This window comes from Nicotiana sylvestris, chromosome 5 (genome assembly GCF_000393655.2).
Source record: "Nicotiana sylvestris chromosome 5, ASM39365v2, whole genome shotgun sequence".
Taxonomy (NCBI): domain Eukaryota; kingdom Viridiplantae; phylum Streptophyta; class Magnoliopsida; order Solanales; family Solanaceae; genus Nicotiana; species Nicotiana sylvestris.
The window spans coordinates 152,273,280-152,293,166 of NC_091061.1; the positions used below are offsets into that span (position 1 = coordinate 152,273,280).

The 19,887-nt window shown below is 41.4% G+C and overlaps 1 protein-coding gene across 1 annotated transcript; it reads left to right on the forward strand.

Annotated features, from left to right (window-relative positions):
* Positions 1 to 15,608: 15,608 nt before the first annotated feature.
* On the forward strand, positions 15,609 to 19,559 carry LOC104226379 (protein trichome berefringence-like 7). Its single transcript, XM_009778363.2, has 4 exons — positions 15,609 to 17,204; positions 17,944 to 18,102; positions 18,333 to 18,641; positions 19,232 to 19,559. The coding sequence occupies exons 1-4, from the start codon at positions 16,375 to 16,377 to the stop codon at positions 19,248 to 19,250; spliced, it is 1,317 nt and encodes a 438-aa protein (XP_009776665.1). The 5' UTR covers positions 15,609 to 16,374; the 3' UTR covers positions 19,251 to 19,559.
* Positions 19,560 to 19,887: the final 328 nt, after the last annotated feature.

Consider the following 19,887-nt stretch of genomic DNA (forward strand, 5'->3'; position numbering starts at 1 on the left):
TGGTACACTTGGGATGATCTGGCGCAGGCTTTCGCAGGTCATTTCCAATACAATCTCGAGATAGTCCCTGACCGTCTCACGTTATTGAGGACCGGGAAGAAGCCCAGGGAAAGTTTTCGTGAGTATGGGTTCCGCTGGAGAGAGCAAGCGGCCAGAGTTGATCCTCCCATGAGAGAGGGAGAGATGGTGGATTACTTCTTTCAAACATTGGATCCAACCTACTTTGGTCACTTGGTGACGACGGTTGGAAAATTCTTCAACGAGGTAGTGAAGATAGGGGTCATGATAGAAGAAGGTCTGAGGTCTGACAAAATCCTGAATTACTCGGCACTCAAGGCCACGACCCAGGCTATTCAGAGCGGCACGGGAGGTGCGCTGGGAAGAAGGAAGAAAGAAGAAATTGCCACGATTGAGGTAGGCAGTTGGTCCAGGTCTGGCAAACCCCACTACAACCAACCCAGACCTCACAGGCCAAACTACCCATACAACCCACCACAGTACTGTTATCCGCCTCGAGAACCACATTGCTCCGTACACCAGGCCCAGACATACACTCAGCCTCCGGTTCGCCCGCAATGGCGCGCGCTGGTTCCCCAGAACACATATGCACCACCAAAAAACACCTATCCTCCACCAGGGGCATATAGAAACCCTCCAGGGGCAGGCTTTCGGGGAAATCCAGCTGCCAGGAATGACAGGCTGCGGAAACATAGAACTTTCACTGAGTTGGGAGAAACCTACATCGCTTTGTTCCACAAATTGAGGCAATTGGGTTTGGTTAGTCCGATCGAGACTCGAGGACCAAATCCCCCACCCCAAAACTTGGACCAATCAATAAGCTGTGAGTACTGCTCAGGGATGCTGGGGCATGATACCGAAATGTGTTGGAAGTTGAGGCATGCCATACAGGATATTATTGATACCAATAAGATCGAGGTCCAGACACCGGAGGCTCCTAACATCAACTAGAACCCACTGCCAGCGCACCACGATACTCACATGATTGAGTTGGTGTATGAGGGAGGAGAGTTGAGAAAACCCTCACAGACAGTGATGATGATCCAGGCCGCCCCGAAAGAAGGATCGACCAGTGGAGGAACGGGGGTACAGTCGCAGGGAGAAGGCGTCAAGCCAGTAATGATATTGGGAAAGAGCCCATCCGCCATAACAAGCAAACCCGAGCCAAACAAGTTCGTAATATCAGGGACTCTACCTACACCTGCAGTTGTGTTGAAAGGGGTATACAGGGAGCTGGTCACCATAAAGCCGGTAGTTCAGCTGCCGATGATTGATAGCAAGGCTGTGCCTTGGAAATACGAGAAGACAGTGGTGATGTATAAAGGAAAACAAGTGGAGGAAGTTAGTTGTGAAGCGCAAGGGCTGACTCAATCAGGACGGTGTTTTGCTCCGGTGGAGCTGAGAAGAACCAACCCAGCTGCAACCAAGAAACCTGTGTCCGAAGAAGAGGCTGAGGAATTCTAGAGGAAGATGAAAGTACAGGACTACTTTGTGGTCGAACAGCTGAGGAAAACACCGACCCAGATCTCGCTGTTGTCATTACTAATCCATTCTGAGGAGCATCATCGGGCCCTGATGAAGATATTAAACGAAGCTCATGTGCCCAACGAGATTTCTGTAAACCACTTGGAAACCATTGCCAACAAGATTTTCGATGTGAACAGGGTAACATTCTCAAATGATGATCTGCCGATGGAAGGTACGGAGCATAATAAAGCTCTCTACCTAACTGTCAAATGTGAAAACTCGGTAGTCACTCGGGTATTGGTGGATAACGGTTCAAGTGCCAATATTTGTCCATTATCCACCCTGAACCAGTTAAAGATCGACCACGGAAGAATCCGCAAGAATAGAATCTGCGTCCGAGGGTTTGACGGAAATGGAACAGCCACTGTGGGGGATGTTTTACTTGAATTGACCATCGGTCCAGTCCTGTTCACCATGGAGTTCCAGGTGTTAGATGCCACAGTATCTTATAACCTTCTGTTAGGACGACCGTGGATTCATGCAGCCAAAGTAGTGCCCTCCACCCTACATCAGATGGTCAAATTCGAGTGGGATAGGCAGGAGGTCGTACTACACGGTGAGGACACGGCGTGCATCATGGGTGGCGCCATTGTGCCCTTCATAGAGACCGATGATGACAAAGGTCCTTGGGTCTACCAGATTTTCGATACAATGTCGGTAAACAAGATTTCTGAGGGGGAGATCCTCCAGTACCCTAGGGTAGCTTCCGCAACAATAATGATGGTCTCGGAAATGCTGGGCAACGGGTTTGTGCCGGGAAAAGGCCTGGGAGTCGAGCTTCAGGGGATTGTCCAACCTGTCTCTCTGCCCAAGAACTTGGAAAACTTCGGTTTGGAATTCAAACCAACCGCGGCAGATAGGAAGCAAGCATGGAAAATGAAGAAGAGAGTTTGGTTTCTGCCCAAACCGGTGCCACGTCTCTCAAGATCTTTTGTCAGAGCAAGTGCCAAGGGGCCGCCAGTCCCAAAGATTCTAGGACCATTGATTGGTATGGATGGGGACCTGAATCAGAGTTTCGAGAGGCTATTCGCTGATGTCAGTATGGTAGAAGCTGGAGAGAGTTCCAGCAGAGCGGAGATACAATTTGTGGGGCCTGAGGCCAAGACCAACAATTGGACGGTTACTCCTCTTCCTGTCCGGGGGGGAGTCTTGGTAGTAGGCTTTGATTTATGTTTTTGTTTTATTCGGATTATTCCAGGGTGTAATCCAAATCTTACTTTTGTTTTGTAAAAGTGTGAACCCTTTTATCCCTCAAGTTTAATAAAGTTCTCTTATTTTGTCTCATTTTAATTTTGTTTTGTTCTTTTTCTTTCTAAACAGTTCTCTTTTTACTGGTTCTAATGACATGGCATGCACAGTGGATCTTCGACCTAGTCTAATAAATCAATCTGAGTTCGACTTAATGATACAAGAGGTCGTTTGTGATGATGAATCTGAATATGACGAAGATAAGGCCTTCGAAGAGGTAAACCGAGAACTGTGCCAATTTGAAGAGAAACCCAAGCCTAACCTAAATGACACTGAGGCTGTGAATCTAGGAGACGCTGATAATGTCAGAGAAACCAAAATCAGCATCCACATTGAGCCAAATGTCAGGGAAGAATTGATCAAAACCCTCATGGAATTCAAAGATGTTTTTGCATGGTCATATGATGATATGCCGGGATTAAGCATAAATTTAGTGGTTCACAAATTGCCCACTGACCCGGCATACCCTCCGGTCAAGCAAAAGCTAAGGAAATTTAAAACAGAAATCAAAGAAGAGGTGATTAAGCAGCTGTAGGCGAAGGTCATTTGGGTCACTCGATATCCCGAGTGGTTGGCCAATGTGGTACCAGTTCCAAAGAAGGATGGAAAAATCAGGGTGTGCGTCGACTACCGCAACCTCAACAAAGCAAGTCCCAAGGACAATTTTCCGTTGCCCAACATTCATATCCTGATCGATAATTGTGCGGGGCACGAGATCGAATCCTTTGTGGATTGCTATGCGGGTTATCATCAGATCCTAATGGACGAGGAAGATGCGGAAAAGACAGCTTTTATTACGCCATGGGGAACTTACTGCTATCGGGTAATGCCGTTCGGAATTGAAGAATGTCGGGGCAACGTACATGCGAGCAATGACTATTGTGTTTCACGACATGATACACAAAGAAATTGAGGTGTACGTAGATGATGTGATCATAAAGTCTTGGCATCAGGAAGACCATGTAGCAGACCTAAGGAGATTTTTCCAAAGACTTCGAAGGTATGATATCAAGCTCAACCCGGCCAAATGCGTGTTCGGGGTTCCATCAGGAAAGCTGTTAGGATTCATCGTCAGTCGACGGGGTATTGAGTTAGACCCATCCAAGATCGAGTCCATCCGAGATTTGCCACCGCCAAAGAATAAAACAGAGGTAATGAGTCTGTTGGGTAGACTCAATTACATCAATAGGTTCATCGCTCAACTCACAGCAACTTGTGAGCCCATATTTCGGCTGCTGAAAAACGATGCTGCGGTAAGTTGGACGGTAGAGTGTCAAGAGGCTTTCGACCAAATCAAAGGGTATCTGTCAAATCCACCCGTGTTGGTTCCACCTAAGCCAGGGAAGCCCTTAATTCTTTATCTGACGGTCCTGGAAAATTCATTTGGTTGTGTACTAGGGAAACATGATGACACAGGAAGGAAGGAGCAGGCCATTTATTATCTTAGCAAGAAATTCATAGTATATGAGGTCAAGTACACTCAACTCGAGAAAACATGTTGTGCCCTAACTTGGATAGCTCAGAAGTTGAAGCACTACCTGTCCTCGTATACTACTTATCTCATATCCCGTTTGGACCCATTGAAGTATATCTTTCAGAAACCTATGCCCACGGGGAGGTTGGCAAAATGGCAAATTCTGCTCACAGAGTTTGATATCGTCCATGTGACGAGGACAGCCATGAAAGCCCAAGCGATGGCCGACCATTTGGCAGAGAATCCCGTTGATGAAAAATACGAGCCTTTAAGAAAGTATTTTCCCGACGAAGAAGTGATGCATACAAGTGAGCTGGAGTTACCCGAGGAACCGGGTTGGAAGCTTTTCTTCGATGGAGCCGCGAACGCGAAAGGGGTTGGAATAGGAGTAGTACTCATTTCTGAAACAGGACGCCATTATCCTGTTACGGCTCAACTGCGCTTCTATTGCACCAATAATATGGCTGAGTATGAGGCTTGCATTTTGGGTCTGCAATTAGTTGCGGACATGGATGTCCAAGACGTTTTGGTCTTGGGAGACTCGGACCTCTTGGTACATCAGATTCAGGGTGAATGGGAAACAGGGGATTTGAAACTTATACCATATCAACAATGCTTGCACGATCTGAGCAAGCAATTTCGATTGGTGAAATTCAAACATATCCCGAGAGTTCATAACGAGGTTGCGGATGCATTGGCCACCTTAGCATCAATGTTGCACCACCCTGACAAAATGTATGTAGACCCTCTGCACATCCAGGTTCGTGATCAGCACGTTTGTTGCAACGCGGTGGAAGAGGAAGTAGATGGCAGGCCATGGTTTCATGATATCAAGGAATACCTCAAAATGGGGATATATCCAGAACATGCCACTGGAGACCAGAAAAGAGCCCTTCGGCGTTTGTCGAATGGTTTCTTCCTCAGCGGTGGAGTGTTATACAGAAGAACCCCGGACTTGGGATTGTTAAGATGTATAGACGCCGGTCAAGCCACGACGGTTATGGCAGAGGTACATGCTGGAGTTTGCAAGCCGCATATGAGCGGATATGTATTGGCAAGGAAGATCCTTCGAGCAGGGTACTACTGGCTCACCATGGAGCATGACTGTATCACTTTCGTGAGGAAATGTCATCAGTGTCAGATACATGGAGATCTGATTCATTCGCTGCCAACAGAGTTACATACGATATCAGCACCCTGGCCGTTTGTTGCATGGGGCATGGATGTCATTGAGCCTATCGAGCCGGCAGCATCCAACGGCCATAGGTTAATTCTGGTGACCATTGACTACTTCACCAAATGGGTCGAGGCTAAAACCTTCAAGTCGGTAACTAAAAAGTCAGTGGTAGATTTTGTTCACTCCCATATCATCTGCAGATTTGGGATCCCAAAAGTGATCATCACGGACAATGGTGCGAATCTTAACAGCAGCCTGATGAGAGAGGTATGCCAGCAATTCAAGATTACACACCGCAATTCCACCCCATATCGCCCCAAGGCGAATGGAGCGGTCGAAGCAGCTAACAAAAACATCAAGAAGATACTGCGAAAGATGGTGGAAGGATCTAGACAATGGCACGAGAGATTACCTTTTGCCTTGATGGGTTATCGCACTACCATCCGGACTTCCATAGGTGCAACTCCTTATCTGTTGGTGTACGGAACTGAGGCCGTAATACCAGCGGAGGTCGAAATTCCGTCCCTCCGGATTGTTGCTGAAGCCGAGATTGATGATAATGAATGGGTCAAAGCTCGATTGGAACAGTTGAGCTTGATAGACGAGAAACGATTGGCAGCAGTGTGCCATGGTCAGCTGTATCAGAAGAGAATGGCAAAGGCATACAATAAGAAGGTACGCCCCAGGAAATTTGAAGTAGGGCGGCAGGTACTGAAGCGGATCCTCCTGCATCAAGTCGAAGCAAAAGGCAAGTTCGCCCCAAATTGGCAAGGGCCTTATATCGTGACCAGAGTGTTGTCCAACGGTGCTTTGTGTCTGACGGATATCGAGGGAAGATGTGTCGACATGGCTATCAATTCAGATGCAATCAAGAGATATTATGCGTAATTTCTTTGATTATGGCAATTATCGGTTCATTTGTTTGTATTTGGTACTTATTGGATAATGAAATGACGGAGGCAATTCTTTCTTCTATCCAAACACGTTTAACCCTTGTTTCCCCCTTTTGAGCCTTAAGTTATTCTTTCATACCCCTCTTTTGGAATCACTAATGGAAAAGATATGAAAAAGAGAAAGCAAAAGAAAAGAAAATTTTTAAAGAGAAAATGAAAAAAAAAAGAAAAAAAAGAGATAAAAATCACAAGAAATACAAAACCGTTGGGAACTACGTTTGACCTGATTCCTCAAAGAGGATACGTAGGTGCCTCACGGCTCGGTCATAGTGTGCATAGTGTACATAAGTGTGCATAGTAGGCACAGTGTGTGTAACGCACATAGCTCAACATAGTGTAAAAATAAAAATCCCCCAAGCGAGAAAACTGGGGCAGAGGATATGTCTTAAAGTTTCAATAAAGGTTTGATTCCGAGAGTTGTAGTGGCTCACCCGTCAAAGTTATTTCAAATTCTTGATAGCCTTTCTTTTTACCCCACACCAAAAACCAACATCGATGTCCAAAAAAGACCTCCCGATCAACCTCCAAGAGGTGCCAAGTCAGGCAAATAAAGCCGAGAATAATACGCTGATCCCCGACAAAGAAGAGGATCATAAAACTGGAAATGAATTGATAGTCCAAAGGAATCAGAGGGTCATATCGACAACACTCCAATTCTCCGTTGAAGAAATAAAATGAGAGAGTCTTGGCGGTGAAAACCTTCGCAGGCACCACAAGGCGACGAAAGATGAGAGATATGAAACGAGAGAGTCTTATCGGTGAAAACCTTCACAGGCACCATAAGGCGCCGGGAGCTGAGAGAAAAGAGAGAGTCTCATTAGTGAAAACCCCTCGAAGGGCACTATGAGGCGACAAGACAGATCAACAAAAGGGTCCACGTTCGCAAATAAATGGACACCCATTTATCCCCAGCAAGTAAGGTCATCAGGCAAGTTGATTGATACAAATAGACTGGGTCGGGAATCTATGGTGCACGTCATGATCACAAGGACCAGTCATGTTATCCAGATAAGTTCTTCTCTTTTCCTTTTTTTTCCACCAAGTATTGGTTCAGAAAGATTTTTCTCCTTTTCTATCTTTTTCATTTTTTCTTTCTAAAAAATTCGTTTTGAAAAGGGTTTTTCAAAGTTTACTACCAGAGGCCGAGGGAGTACAAAAGCAAAATACGAAGGGGATAGGCCAAAGGCCGAGGCAATAAGACAAAAGGCGTCGGTTGCAAAACCAAATGACGAATTGTGCAGAAAGTTAAGGGTGACGTAAAGAGAGCGGAAAAAGACAGGTGAAGGACTTGTGGACCAAATTCTGAGAAGGTTTCCCCGCAGAATGTCGATAAATCACGGACCCAAGTCCGAAATGGTCAAACGCCACAAAAAAGGGAAATTAATCCGATGCGAGATAACCCTAACAATCCTAAAGGTTATCCCCAGGCGATGCAATTCTATGCCTTGCAGATCTGGGAGGAAGTAAACTCCCAAAGGGAGTGGCTGCGGGATGGAAGCAGACTCCCACAGTTTGTTCTGTAAAGAGAAAAGCAGAAAAGGGGGATAAATGGAAAACCATCCCCTTCAGACAGGTCACCCCCAGAAAGCAACTTTGTCCCCCAACCAGTGGTGGGGGCACAGAGCAAGAAAAGAAAACCGGAAAATTAACACTAGGATTAAAACTAACTAAATACTTTTTGTCTGCTGCAGGAAAATAAAGGTTGATGATGGCAGCAGAACGCGATGCCAGAAAGGTCACCAAAACCGGGGCAGAAAATTTTCTGTCGTTGTCAAAAATTTTCTCGGAAGAACGAGGAAACAAATTCGCACACCATTCATGTTCTAGGTCGCCCACCAGTATAATGCGAGAATACATTCATGTTCTAGGTCCCCCACCAGTATAATGCGGGAATACATTCATGTTCTAGGTCGCCCACCAGTATAATGCGGGAATACATTCATGTTCTAGGTCGCCCACCAGTATAATGCGGGAATACATTCATGTTCTAGGTCTCCCACCAGTATAATGCGGGAATACATTCATGTTCTAGGTCGCCCACCAATATAATGCGGGAATACATTCATGTTTGAGGTCGCCCACCAGTATAATGCGGGAATACATTCATGTTCTAGGTCGCCCACCAGTATAATGCGGGAATACATTCATGTTCTAGGTCGCCCACCAGTATAATGCGGGAATACATTCATGTTCTAGGTCGCCCACCAGTATAATGCGGGAATACATTCATGTTCTAGGTCGCCCACCAGTATAATGCGGGAATACATTCATGTTCTAGGTCGCCCACCAGTATAATGCGGGCATACATTTCATATCTTCACACTCAGGCGCCCACCTGTATAACAAGAGGAATACTTTTAGTCCTATACTGCAGATTTTGAAATCAGTAACCCCACCGGAAAGTAGAAGGTTACAACAGGAATCCCCAGCAGGAAACAATAAAAATCCCCAGCACCGGGAAGCAGAAGGTTGCAAACTCAGGCGCATGAGTCAAAAGGAAGAAAGACGCATCCTGGAAGAAACGGCCGGTGAACATTAAATCATGCCCAGCATAGCAAATCTGATGAAGAGAGTCGTACCACCAGGGGAACCATTGAAAAGCTTAATAAAGAAAGCCGTGTCCCCAGCGGACCAAGCAAAATGATGAAAACTGGTACTCAGAAAAGCGAAGGGCCAGTATCATCCCTCAAGTTCACAAAATAAAAGCATCAGAGGAAAACGCAAGCCGACAAGAAAGCAAGGCGACAAGAACAAGTTGAGGATAGATGAGATCTTATGACCCATAGTCTAGCCTAGCTTCTTGTTTTTCCTTTTCAGCACAATGTAACAAAGGTGATCGGTAAGCAATAACGGCATACAGCAGCATGTAGCAGCACACAACAACAGCAGACATGACAGTCACACGGTAGTCCCAGCTACCAAAACTTCCCGAACTACATTGACCTGATTCCTGTTCAGCCCAGGATATGTAGGAAACCCCTGAAGCAAAGGTTCGGTCAAATCTTTTTCAAAAAATGCTTCACACGGAGTACTCGGACGAGCAAAAATCGCCCGCTTTGTCTTTGCGCGAAAACCCTTCGTGTCTTCGGGCAAAGAGGGGCAGCTGTAAGCACGTGATTTTTGCTTCACGGACAATCACTCCAAAAGAAATCAAAAAATAATGATAAATGGCTTCGCTGTACAATTTTTCGATTTTACGTGACATGTGCTGGTAGTCATTTGTGGTTCTGTCCATTTTTCATTTAATCTTACCGAACAAAATACAAAATATGTATGTCATGTGTAATTGAACCGTAATTCGGTCATTAAAAGAAAATTAAAAGAAAATTCACAAAAAATATATTCTAGAGTGTGATTTAACCTATTTAAATATTTTAATATGTGTGTGATAATGGTGTTAAGTGTTAAATTAATGGTTGTTTTAATTTCATTTTTTTATTTTATTTATTTAATTGTGTTTTAAAATTAGAAAGAAAAAAAAAGTGCAAATTGTTAAGACATCGGATTTGGGCCTATTTTCATTTTTAAAATTGAGGCCCAAAAGCAACCCAAGTCAGCCAGCCCAAACAACCCGTCCCCAGGCCATCAAAACGACGTAGTTCAACACCAAGACTATGTCGTTTCAGGGACGGTTCATCTCAGCCGTTCCAACCAGTCCAATCCAACGGCCAGGATCACACCCCAGATACGTTTAACATGACCCGGTCCATCCCCCCTACCCGGTCTCACCCACCATCACCCTCAAACGACGTCGTCCCCCTTTAATGAATAGATCCTGGCCCTTGATCTCACATGATCCGACGGCCAGGATCTAAACCCCTAGATCATATTATAAGCCTCCCATCACACCCCACGCCCCCTATCCAAGCACCCCTTCAGTCGTCTTCTTCACCAGACCCCGAACCCCATGAAACCCTAACGCCACCCCCTTTTCCCTCACCATTAAACCCGGCAGAAAGGACACTGGTGACCACCCCCTTAACACCCCTGATGCACCTCAACCCCCTGAATCCAAATCCACCAACAGCTTGGCTCGAATCCTCCCCCACCTTCTCGAATCTTCATTTGAAGATTCGAGACAAAATTCGATCTACACCAAACCACCCCAGATTCACACTAGACAATCCCCTAACTACCCTCGTGACCAAACCAAGCTTGGTTTGGTCCGAATCTACCCACAAATCCTAAAAAACCAAATCTGAAGATTCGAACCCTAGAACACAAAGAACCTTGGAATCCGACCGGCTTCATAGGGGGTTTGGGGTCTAATAGACTTTAATCAAGGTGTTCTCGGTTGAGAACACCCCGATTAAAGTTTGTTCGGCCTCAAATGGTCAAATCTAATTCAGACCTAGGTCGGCTTTTGTTAAACATTTTCAGTAAGTTTTCCTTTTTCTTTTTAGTTTTGTTCGAATATTGATTGAGTTTGTTAGCATGTTTTGTTGTGATTATTTGGTATTTCTGGTCTTTTCATTCCAATTTCTTCCATCTTGGTAAGGCTTTTTATTTGGTCGATTATCTTCTGTGTATGTTTGAATACGTTCTGTAATATACATGCTCGATTAGATTAGTCGTCGCATAGATAACTCATATAGCCTCCCAGTGTCGTGCAAAGTTGTCTGAAGCCCTTTGGGACCCTGTTCGTGCTGTTTATTTAATCGACTGATTATTCCTTGTTATAATTAGTATAGTCGACTGATAAACGTCGTCGATTAGTTTCCTATGACTTAATGTTCAAATATTCTAATTCATACAACTTCACATGAGTGAACGAACCTGTTGTTGTTAATTGATTGCTTGACATTGTATGAAAGTAGTTTGTAACTGCATTATAAACAACTAAAAGATTCAGGCTAGGGCAGCTGGAAATTGAACTTTCAGAAGTTCAAATTTCCTGCTATAGAAGCAGGGCAAGACAGTGATAACCAGGGGTTAACAAGGGTAATTTGGGTGTAAAAAAGAACAGAAATGATTAGTTTAAATGAGCTGACAAATAGGGTACTGGATTAGGATTAAACTAATGTAATAGTGGGGAACCAAACTGGGTAGCATGGGGCTGATTGAATAAAAAAGGGCTGCCCATGCTTTTGGGCAGAAAATACAGGCTAGAGGCCTGTCGAATGGATGGGCATGGTGGATACTTTTGATTAGTTTTTAAAGAAGTTATGGACAGGAAAGAGGAGAAGGGTTCGAGGCAGCTTAGTGCTTGCCATTTCTGCTTATAAATAAGTTGTTTCAGAACATAAAAAGGGGGGACATTTTTTAGTCTTGAGAGAGGTTTTAAGTTGTAAAAACTGAAAGAAAGAAACATAAAAGAAAATTTCAGAATATTGTAACCAAACACTGACCGAAACTGCATAAGAGTTTAAGTTAGTCAAGCTGTCTTTGCCAATTGTTGTTCGTTGTTTGCCGAGCTATTTGTGATCATTGGATTGATGTTGCTATTGCATTGAACATTCTGGTTTTCTCGGTTGTTCTACTACTCTGTTTTTCTGGGATTGTTTGCTTGGTGCTCGACCACTTGTGAGCTTCATCTTTGTGGCTGGTTGTTGTTGTTGTTTGGTTGCCTGCTGCTGATACTTTTCTTCTTCTCCTTCTTATTGTTCAAACATCCAGATACACATTCTAAATTCATTGATGTAATGATGAGTTTGGAGCTGAATGAGAGCATAAGAAGTATTGCAGTCCAAACATTAGCATAGTTACCATTTTTCTGCTGCTTGTAGTTTAGAATACTTGTGTGTTCAACATGTAAAGTTTGGCTTTCAAACTATGTAACGAAACAGTTTTCAGTCCTATTGAGTTTGGTCTGGTAATCTATTGTTGTATGTAAATCAGAAAGAAGCTAGCTAGATAGTAGTGATACTCGGCCAACAATGGTTTCACATAGGGTCTGTTAAAATGAATGCAGTGATCACATTTGTGTCACCTTAACTCATCAGTAGATAATGTGTATTTCGAAGGCATACTAGGCAATCTGGGTTACAGCAAAAATATAAAAAATCGTGCAGCTAAACACGTGGTAATACCACTTAAGTTAGATAGGGTCAGTTTCAGTTGTTTCGTTTTTAAGCGTCAAGCATGTAAGGAATAATTAACTGAACCTCATACGTATGCCCGTCAATGAATAAGGTCGAATACGTCTAATTTCTTCGCCTAAAAATAATTTGCTTCGATATTATTGTGCGTCAATCTCATGTTTCAGTTTTCTTGAATAATAGAATATAGAATGAAAGCAAACCCTCTTTGTACAAACTCTGCTGCAATTTCTCGTTTGTGTTAGCCGTAAACCAATAACTAATAAGTTACGCCTTTTCAGCATGTAATTAATCGAGGTATTTTCTTTTGTTTTTTTTTAGAGACAAACTTAATAGAAAAATGTAGTTGTTGTAGGTTTATCTTTTAAAGTAAAAATGAGATGAGCCTCGCCAAAAATACAAAAATCGCGGGGCCCTCAGTAAATATTTGTTTTAAAATGGCTTAGACTTCGAGATGGACCATTTAGTAAAATTCCACGGCCTTCCCAAAAATAATGATACGCTAGACACTTTAGGCGCGTATTTAATAATGTTATCTCCTTAAACTCGGGTGCACATTTATGTGACCCAAATCCAAATCTTAACGAAATCGAAATGTGTCTCTAATCACGGGTACATTGATTGTGACGTGGTCTGAGATGCACTTCCATGACGTTGCAAATTCTCTTTTAAAATGATGAACGAGACGAGCCTCGACAAACAAAATGCACAAGCTGCGGGGCCCTCTAAATGTATATATTAAAACACTTAGAATTCGGGATAGGCCGTTTAGCAAATTTTACGGCTTTCCCCAAAATAACAATACGCTAGTTGCCTTAGGCACGCCTTTAATAATTTATCTTCCTAAACTCGGGTGCACATTTATGTGACTCAAATCCCAATCTCAACAGAGTTGAAACGTAGCTCTAACCACGGGTACATTGATCGTAACGTGGTTCGAGGTGCGTTTTCCACGATGTTGCAATTCTTAATAAAAATAACAGTACATGATAAAAGCGGTTAAAAGATAAAACTTCCACATAAGTTCATATTTGTATAAAATCAGATAATTAAGCCGAATATAACAGTTGAGCGACCGTGCTAGAACCATGGAACTCGGGAATGCCTAACACCTTCTCCCGGGTTAACAGAATTCCTTATCCGGATTTTTGGAACGCAAACTGTAATATGGAGTCATTCTTTTCTTCGATTCGGGATTAAAATTGGTGACTTGGGACACCCTAAATCTCCCAAGTGGCGACTCTGAAATAAATAAACCAATCCCGTTTCGATTGTCCTTTAATTGGAAAACTCCCTTGTACCCTCTTGGGTACGGAAAAAGGAGGTGTGACACTCGTCTAGCCAGACCAGATGTAATAGCCTCAAACGTCGTGATCACATGTATTATTTCTGTCTGCAGTAGGGATGCTTCGGTACTATTCGATCCAGAGTCTACATATTCATATGTTTCTTCTCTATTTGCTCATTATCTAGATGTCTCTCGTGAGTCCTTGGGTGCTCCTATATATGTGTCCATACAAATGGGTGATTCTGTTGGTGTGGATCGAGTTTACCGGTTCTACATTGCGACTTTTTGTAGTTATGAGACCACAGCAGATCTTCTGTTCCTCGACATGACTGACTTTGAGGTCATCTTGGACATGGACTGGTTGTCTCTGTACCATCCCTTTCTTGATTTCCATGCCAAGATTGTTAACTTAGCGATGTCGGAGTTGCCTAGATTGGAGTGGAGGGGTTCATCTATCAGCACATCTAGTCGGGTTATATCTTTCTTGAAGGCTCAACATATGGTCGAGAAGGGTTGTTTGGATTATCTGGCTTATGTTCGAGATACTGCTGCAGAGACTCCCACAATTGATTCAGTGTCGGTGGTGCGGTATTCTCTGATGTGTTTCCTTCTGATCTATCAGGCATGCCACCATATCGTGATATCGATTTCAGTATTGATTTGGCGCCAAGTACCTAGTCTATCTCTATTCCAACGTACCGCATGGCTCCGAAAGAGTTGAAGGAGTTGAAGGAACAGTTTGAGGAGTTGTTAGCGAAGGAGTTCGTTAGGCCGAGTATGTCTCCTTGAGGTGCACCGATATTGCTTATGAAAAAAGAAGGATGGGCGTATTCAGATGTGCACTGATTACCGCCATTTAAACAAAGTTACCATTAAGAACAAGTACTCATTGCCGCACATTGATGATTTTTTTGACCAGTTACAAGGTGCCAGTGTGTTCTCCAAATGCACATATATTGCTTACAGAATAATATTAAAAGTTCTTGTAACAGTTGCCTCAGCGGAAAGAAGTTTTCAAAATTAAAATTGATAAAATCATATTTAAGATCAACAATTTCTCAAGAGAGGTTGAATGGATTAGCTATATTATCAGTTGAAAATGAATTGTTAGAAGAAATTGATTATAAAACAGTTATCCATAATTTTGCATCTCAAAAGGCAAGAAAAATAGACTTCAAATAAAAATATATATGAAAGCTTCTTTTCTTTTTTTTTCTTTTTTTTTCTGGAAAAAAAAATTAAGGTCTCCAGTTGAAGTTTGACTTTAGGCCCCCAATAGTATTGAATCGCCGGGTTGTTAAAGTAATAAAAAGATTGACTTCCACAAAGTTTCAGCTTTTAAGCACACCAGCAAATTCAATCTTTTAACTGCTATAAGGCTCTAAAAAGGAAAAAACGTTACACCCTCTTGGTTTTTCTATCAAATCAATATTACCAAAAAAGAGTATATAACAAGTGTCTTTTATATAAGAGTATATATCACACGCTTAAATAATACAAACTATACCAGGGACAAAATTGCTAAAAGAAGTAGAAGGTAAAGAAAAAGAATTACAATTCAATTATTAATCAAAGAATTCATTAACAATTAACATTTGAGATTTTACTTCACATACATTTGCTAGTGTATACGTTTTTAATTTTTTTTCTTAAACAAAATAAACGATCTAAATCTGTTTGTACACGTCCCTAATCAGATAAGAAATTCCCAAATTATAAAACAAAATAAATAATAAGGAAATAGGGGGGGATAGTGAACAATTGGGGGGGGGGGGGGGGGAGGGAAAGAAGAAGGAAAAAAGAAAAGGCCACCCACTCCTGTGTTCTGTTCGATAGTCTGCATCCCACGTACCAAATCAGCAACTAATCTCTCTTTTCTTTATTCATTCAGGTGCTTCTTTCCTAAAATCACAAAAATATTGCAATTCCGATCTATACCAATTCAAGATTTGCATTCCACTATCAAAAAAAACCGCTGTAAGCTGTCTAGATCATTTGCCAAATCTCCTCATTTGGCAAAAATATTTTGAGGGTATATCTTTGTATATGCCTTTTGATACACAATAAACGGTCGTTTGTATGGTTTTTGATAGCATGGTTTATGTAGTATTGAAAAAATTTTAGTTTTTATTGATGGAGTGAATCAAGATAAAAGGGGTTCTACTGGTTTTTGGTAAAATGGTAGTTGGGCTAATTGTTTCTTGGATATTTGCTGATGCAGTATTTTAGGCTTTAAGGGATCAATGGTACTGAGTAAAATGTGTTTTGGAGGTGATTACATTGGTTTATGGAGTATTAAATGTGAAAGTTTGAGTTTTTATTGAAGAAGTGAATCAAGATTCAAAGGGATTCTACTTGTTTTGGTGAAATGGTAGTTGGGTAAATGGTTTCTTGGATTTGAAGGTATCAAAATGGGCTTTGAAGGTGATTACATTGGTTTATGTAGTAGTATCATATGTTAAAGTTTGTATTTTTTTTTATCAAGTGAATCAAGATTCAAAGGGGTTCTACTTGTTTTGGTAAAATGGTAGTTGGGCTAATCGTTTCTTGGATATTTGCTGTTCAATTATCTTGGCCTGTGAGGGATCAATGGTACTGACTAGAATGTGTTTTGAAGGTGATTACATTGGTTATTGGAAGTAGTGGAACCAATGTCTGGGACAATAAGTACTTTCGGTAGAAGTCTCTCTCATAAACAGAGGGCATTGACAGTTAGCAGCCCTAGATTGTTCGATAAGTCCGTTAGCAGCCCTAGATTTAGTAGGAAAAGCGAGGTTTCAAGACTTTTTTGTGTACTTATAGCATTAGGATCTGCTGTTTCCTTTTTCCTGGCAATTGGAGGAGGGTATTTATATGTTTTGCCCAATCTTACAAAAGCATCTCATGAGGAGGATGTCGGCCTTAGTTTTAATGGTTCGGATAGTTTTTGTGACATATTTGATGGAAAATGGGTAGTCGATAACAGCTATCCCTTGTACAATGCCTCAGAATGCCCCTTTGTGGAGAAAGGATTCAACTGTTTGGCTAATGGTAGAACCAATGATGATTATCTTAAGTGGAGGTGGAAGCCGAGGAATTGTGAAATCCCGAGGTTTGATGTGCATAATCTGTTGGAAATTCTCCGAAATAAGAGAATTGTTTTTGTTGGAGACTCAATGAGTAGGACTCAGTGGGAGTCCTTGATATGCTTGCTAATGACCGGGGTGCAAGATAAGGGAAGTGTATATGAAGTAAATGGGAATAAGATCACAAAAGTAATTCGCTTTTTGGGAGTGAGGTTTAGTTCCTTCAATTTCACTGTTGAATTTTATCGATCAGTATTCCTTGTCCAGCACAACTGGTCTTCCAAATATGGAATAAAGAGAGTTAGATCAACCCTTAAGTTGGACAAGCTTGATGATATCAGCAACGAATGGATTAATGCAGATGTCCTCATATTCAATTCTGGACAGTGGTGGGTACCCGGGAAGCTTTTTGGAGTGTAAGTGCACTTCGCTCTTTTACTGGCACATGTTCCTTTCCTTTTACTAGTATATATCATATAATTGCGAACTATCATTGAACTAAAATATCCTTAACATATGGATGGGCCTTTCATTTATGGATTCCCCCCTTTTGATTTTCTTTTTTCTTTTCCCCCTGTTCTTTCTCTTTCTTCTCACATGTCTCGATTTTGTTTTGTCACTCCTACATTTGTAAATATATGCTTTTTTTCTTCCTAAAAAGTAGAAAGTCTCTTCTTTGTATGTGCACACGGGGCCGCAGGCAGGGTTTTCTGCAAGTGGTGTTGATATGTAAAGAAGTAAACAAAGAACATATCATAATAACGGCATCATATTAGATGAACATTATGATGTTGAACTTGTTTTGATGGTTTGTGTCCTTCAAGAAAAAAATCCATTCATTTCATAAAAAATAGGAGGTAGAAGTGTAGAACCAATAAAGATTTCCTTTACAATTCATCCTTGACTTATTCAAATATTGTTTTTAATCCAATGTGCAACAAAATTCTATGGAAAGATAGTGGTTCAATTTGATATTGCTTAAAGAGTTGATATGGAAAAAAAAAAATCAAATTGCTACCCTAGAAAACAAAAATCCAGGAACTTTCATGAGCTGGATATTGTGATTGTGATTCCTTCTTAGTTTTCATCCAGAAGTAGCTGTTTTTTTTTGTGGGTCGGTTGTTCTCACGATGTTCCTAAATCGTTCTTTTACAGGGGATGCTATTTCCAACTAAATAATACACTCAAGCTTGGAATGTCAATTCCCACAGCATTCAGAACTGCCCTTGAGACTTGGGCATCCTGGATAGATACCAAAATTAACCCTAACAGGACACGTGTTTTTTTCAGAACGTTTGAACCATCTCACTGGAGGTACTTGTTGTTGATAGCTATGCATTCTATGCAGCTGGATGCTTTTAGCTCTGCATTAATAATATCAGCAAATGTCTTTTCTTTCACCGTCAAACAAACATCGTTTATTAGTCATAGAGCTTGCTGATTCTTCTGTTGTCCAGTTTCTCAGAGTGCATTAATATTGTTGATTTTAGATCGAACATAGTATGTCTTTGCAACTAATGAAATGCATATTGGTTTTGCATCAGCAATCTAACTCTGCGGTTGTGCAATGTGACAAATCAACCTCTTTCAGAGACTAAGGGTCAGGAGAGTAACACATTTTCAGACGCAGCACTAGAGGTGGCGCGCGGAATGAAAGTTCCAGTTACTGTGCTACGCATAACTCCCATGTCCGCGTTCAGGAAAGATTCACATGTCGGTATTTGGAGTGATAATCCATCTCTCTCTGATTGCAGCCACTGGTGTCTACCTGGAGTTCCTGATCTTTGGAACGAAATGGTCTTTTCATACCTTCATCGTAGCTATCGCCATATGCCTTTGCATCAACAAAGAGAGTAAGTTTTGTACACTTGCATATGAAAATTGGTCAATTCAATAATATTTCTCTTTTCCCACTGTGTGATGTGTTATGATAATCTAAATTCTTAGTGGACTCAAACAGCCAGTATGTACTGAGAAGTCAAGACGTCACCAAGATAGAGCAAAATAGACCCATGTTTGCTAAATCCATAAAAAGTAGTGTATAGCATCAGTTTTGCTCCAATATTTCTCATTCATTATCCACATTTTACATGACATTTTTCAAGATAGATGCTTGGGGTTCTATCTTCCTTGACACCTTGCTTATATTTTTGCAAATACACCTTTCTATAAGTTCATTCATAACTTTGTGGACGTAGTTGCCTTAGTGAAACCAAAAGTCGCCATAAGTTGACTAGTGTATTTGCAACCAAATGACCTCAGTTTCAACTCCGAATTATGTTTGCTTCTTCAACCCTGGCTGAGTTTGGCAAAGTTTTGTCGAGTTGAGACTTGAGAGCAAACTGTCTTTTCTAGATACCTGGATTGGCGCTTACGTTCTTCTTTAGCCACATTTCTTCAACATTCAACCTAGTCTTGTTTACAGGTCATTTGTTTGGTGCAGGTTCAACAGCATGGACTGATGTACGATAAACAGGAATTCATACCAGCTTATGTTTTTCTATGAAGGTCAATCAATTTTGCAATTCCAGCAAAAAAAAAAAAAACAATTTTGAACAGAAATGTATAGTTACATGGTGAGAAGAAACTCTTGTACCGGGAAATTTATTTCTTTTTCATCATTTTTTTTCGTTCACTAAATTCATTTTGTAAGAGGGAAGGAGAAAAAATGTATATCATTCCCAGAATGTTTGTCTTGTATTGTGTAATATTTGAAAATTAATATCTAGTGTTCAAAATTTATTACACTGATGAGAAGTGTTGCATATTAAGTTTGGCATCTCTTGAGTTTTATTTTGTTCATTCTATTCTTGTTGCAGCAGAAAAGAGGAAAATGTAACACTTCCCCTTCCAATCTTGTCCAGTTTGATGTGGTTCTAAGTTATTTTTGAATCGTAAGGTCTGAATTTTGTAAACTCTTAAAACGATAGTACTATTTTTTATTCTTTATTTCATTTTATTTTCCAAACTTAATCATTCAGAGATAAAAGTTACGCAAATTCAACATTTAGCTTGGGAATGCTTATCCATTTGTTTCGGAAAAGCTGTACGTAATATCAAATTTCCACTCTAATAGAATAGTCTCTAACTAAATTATGT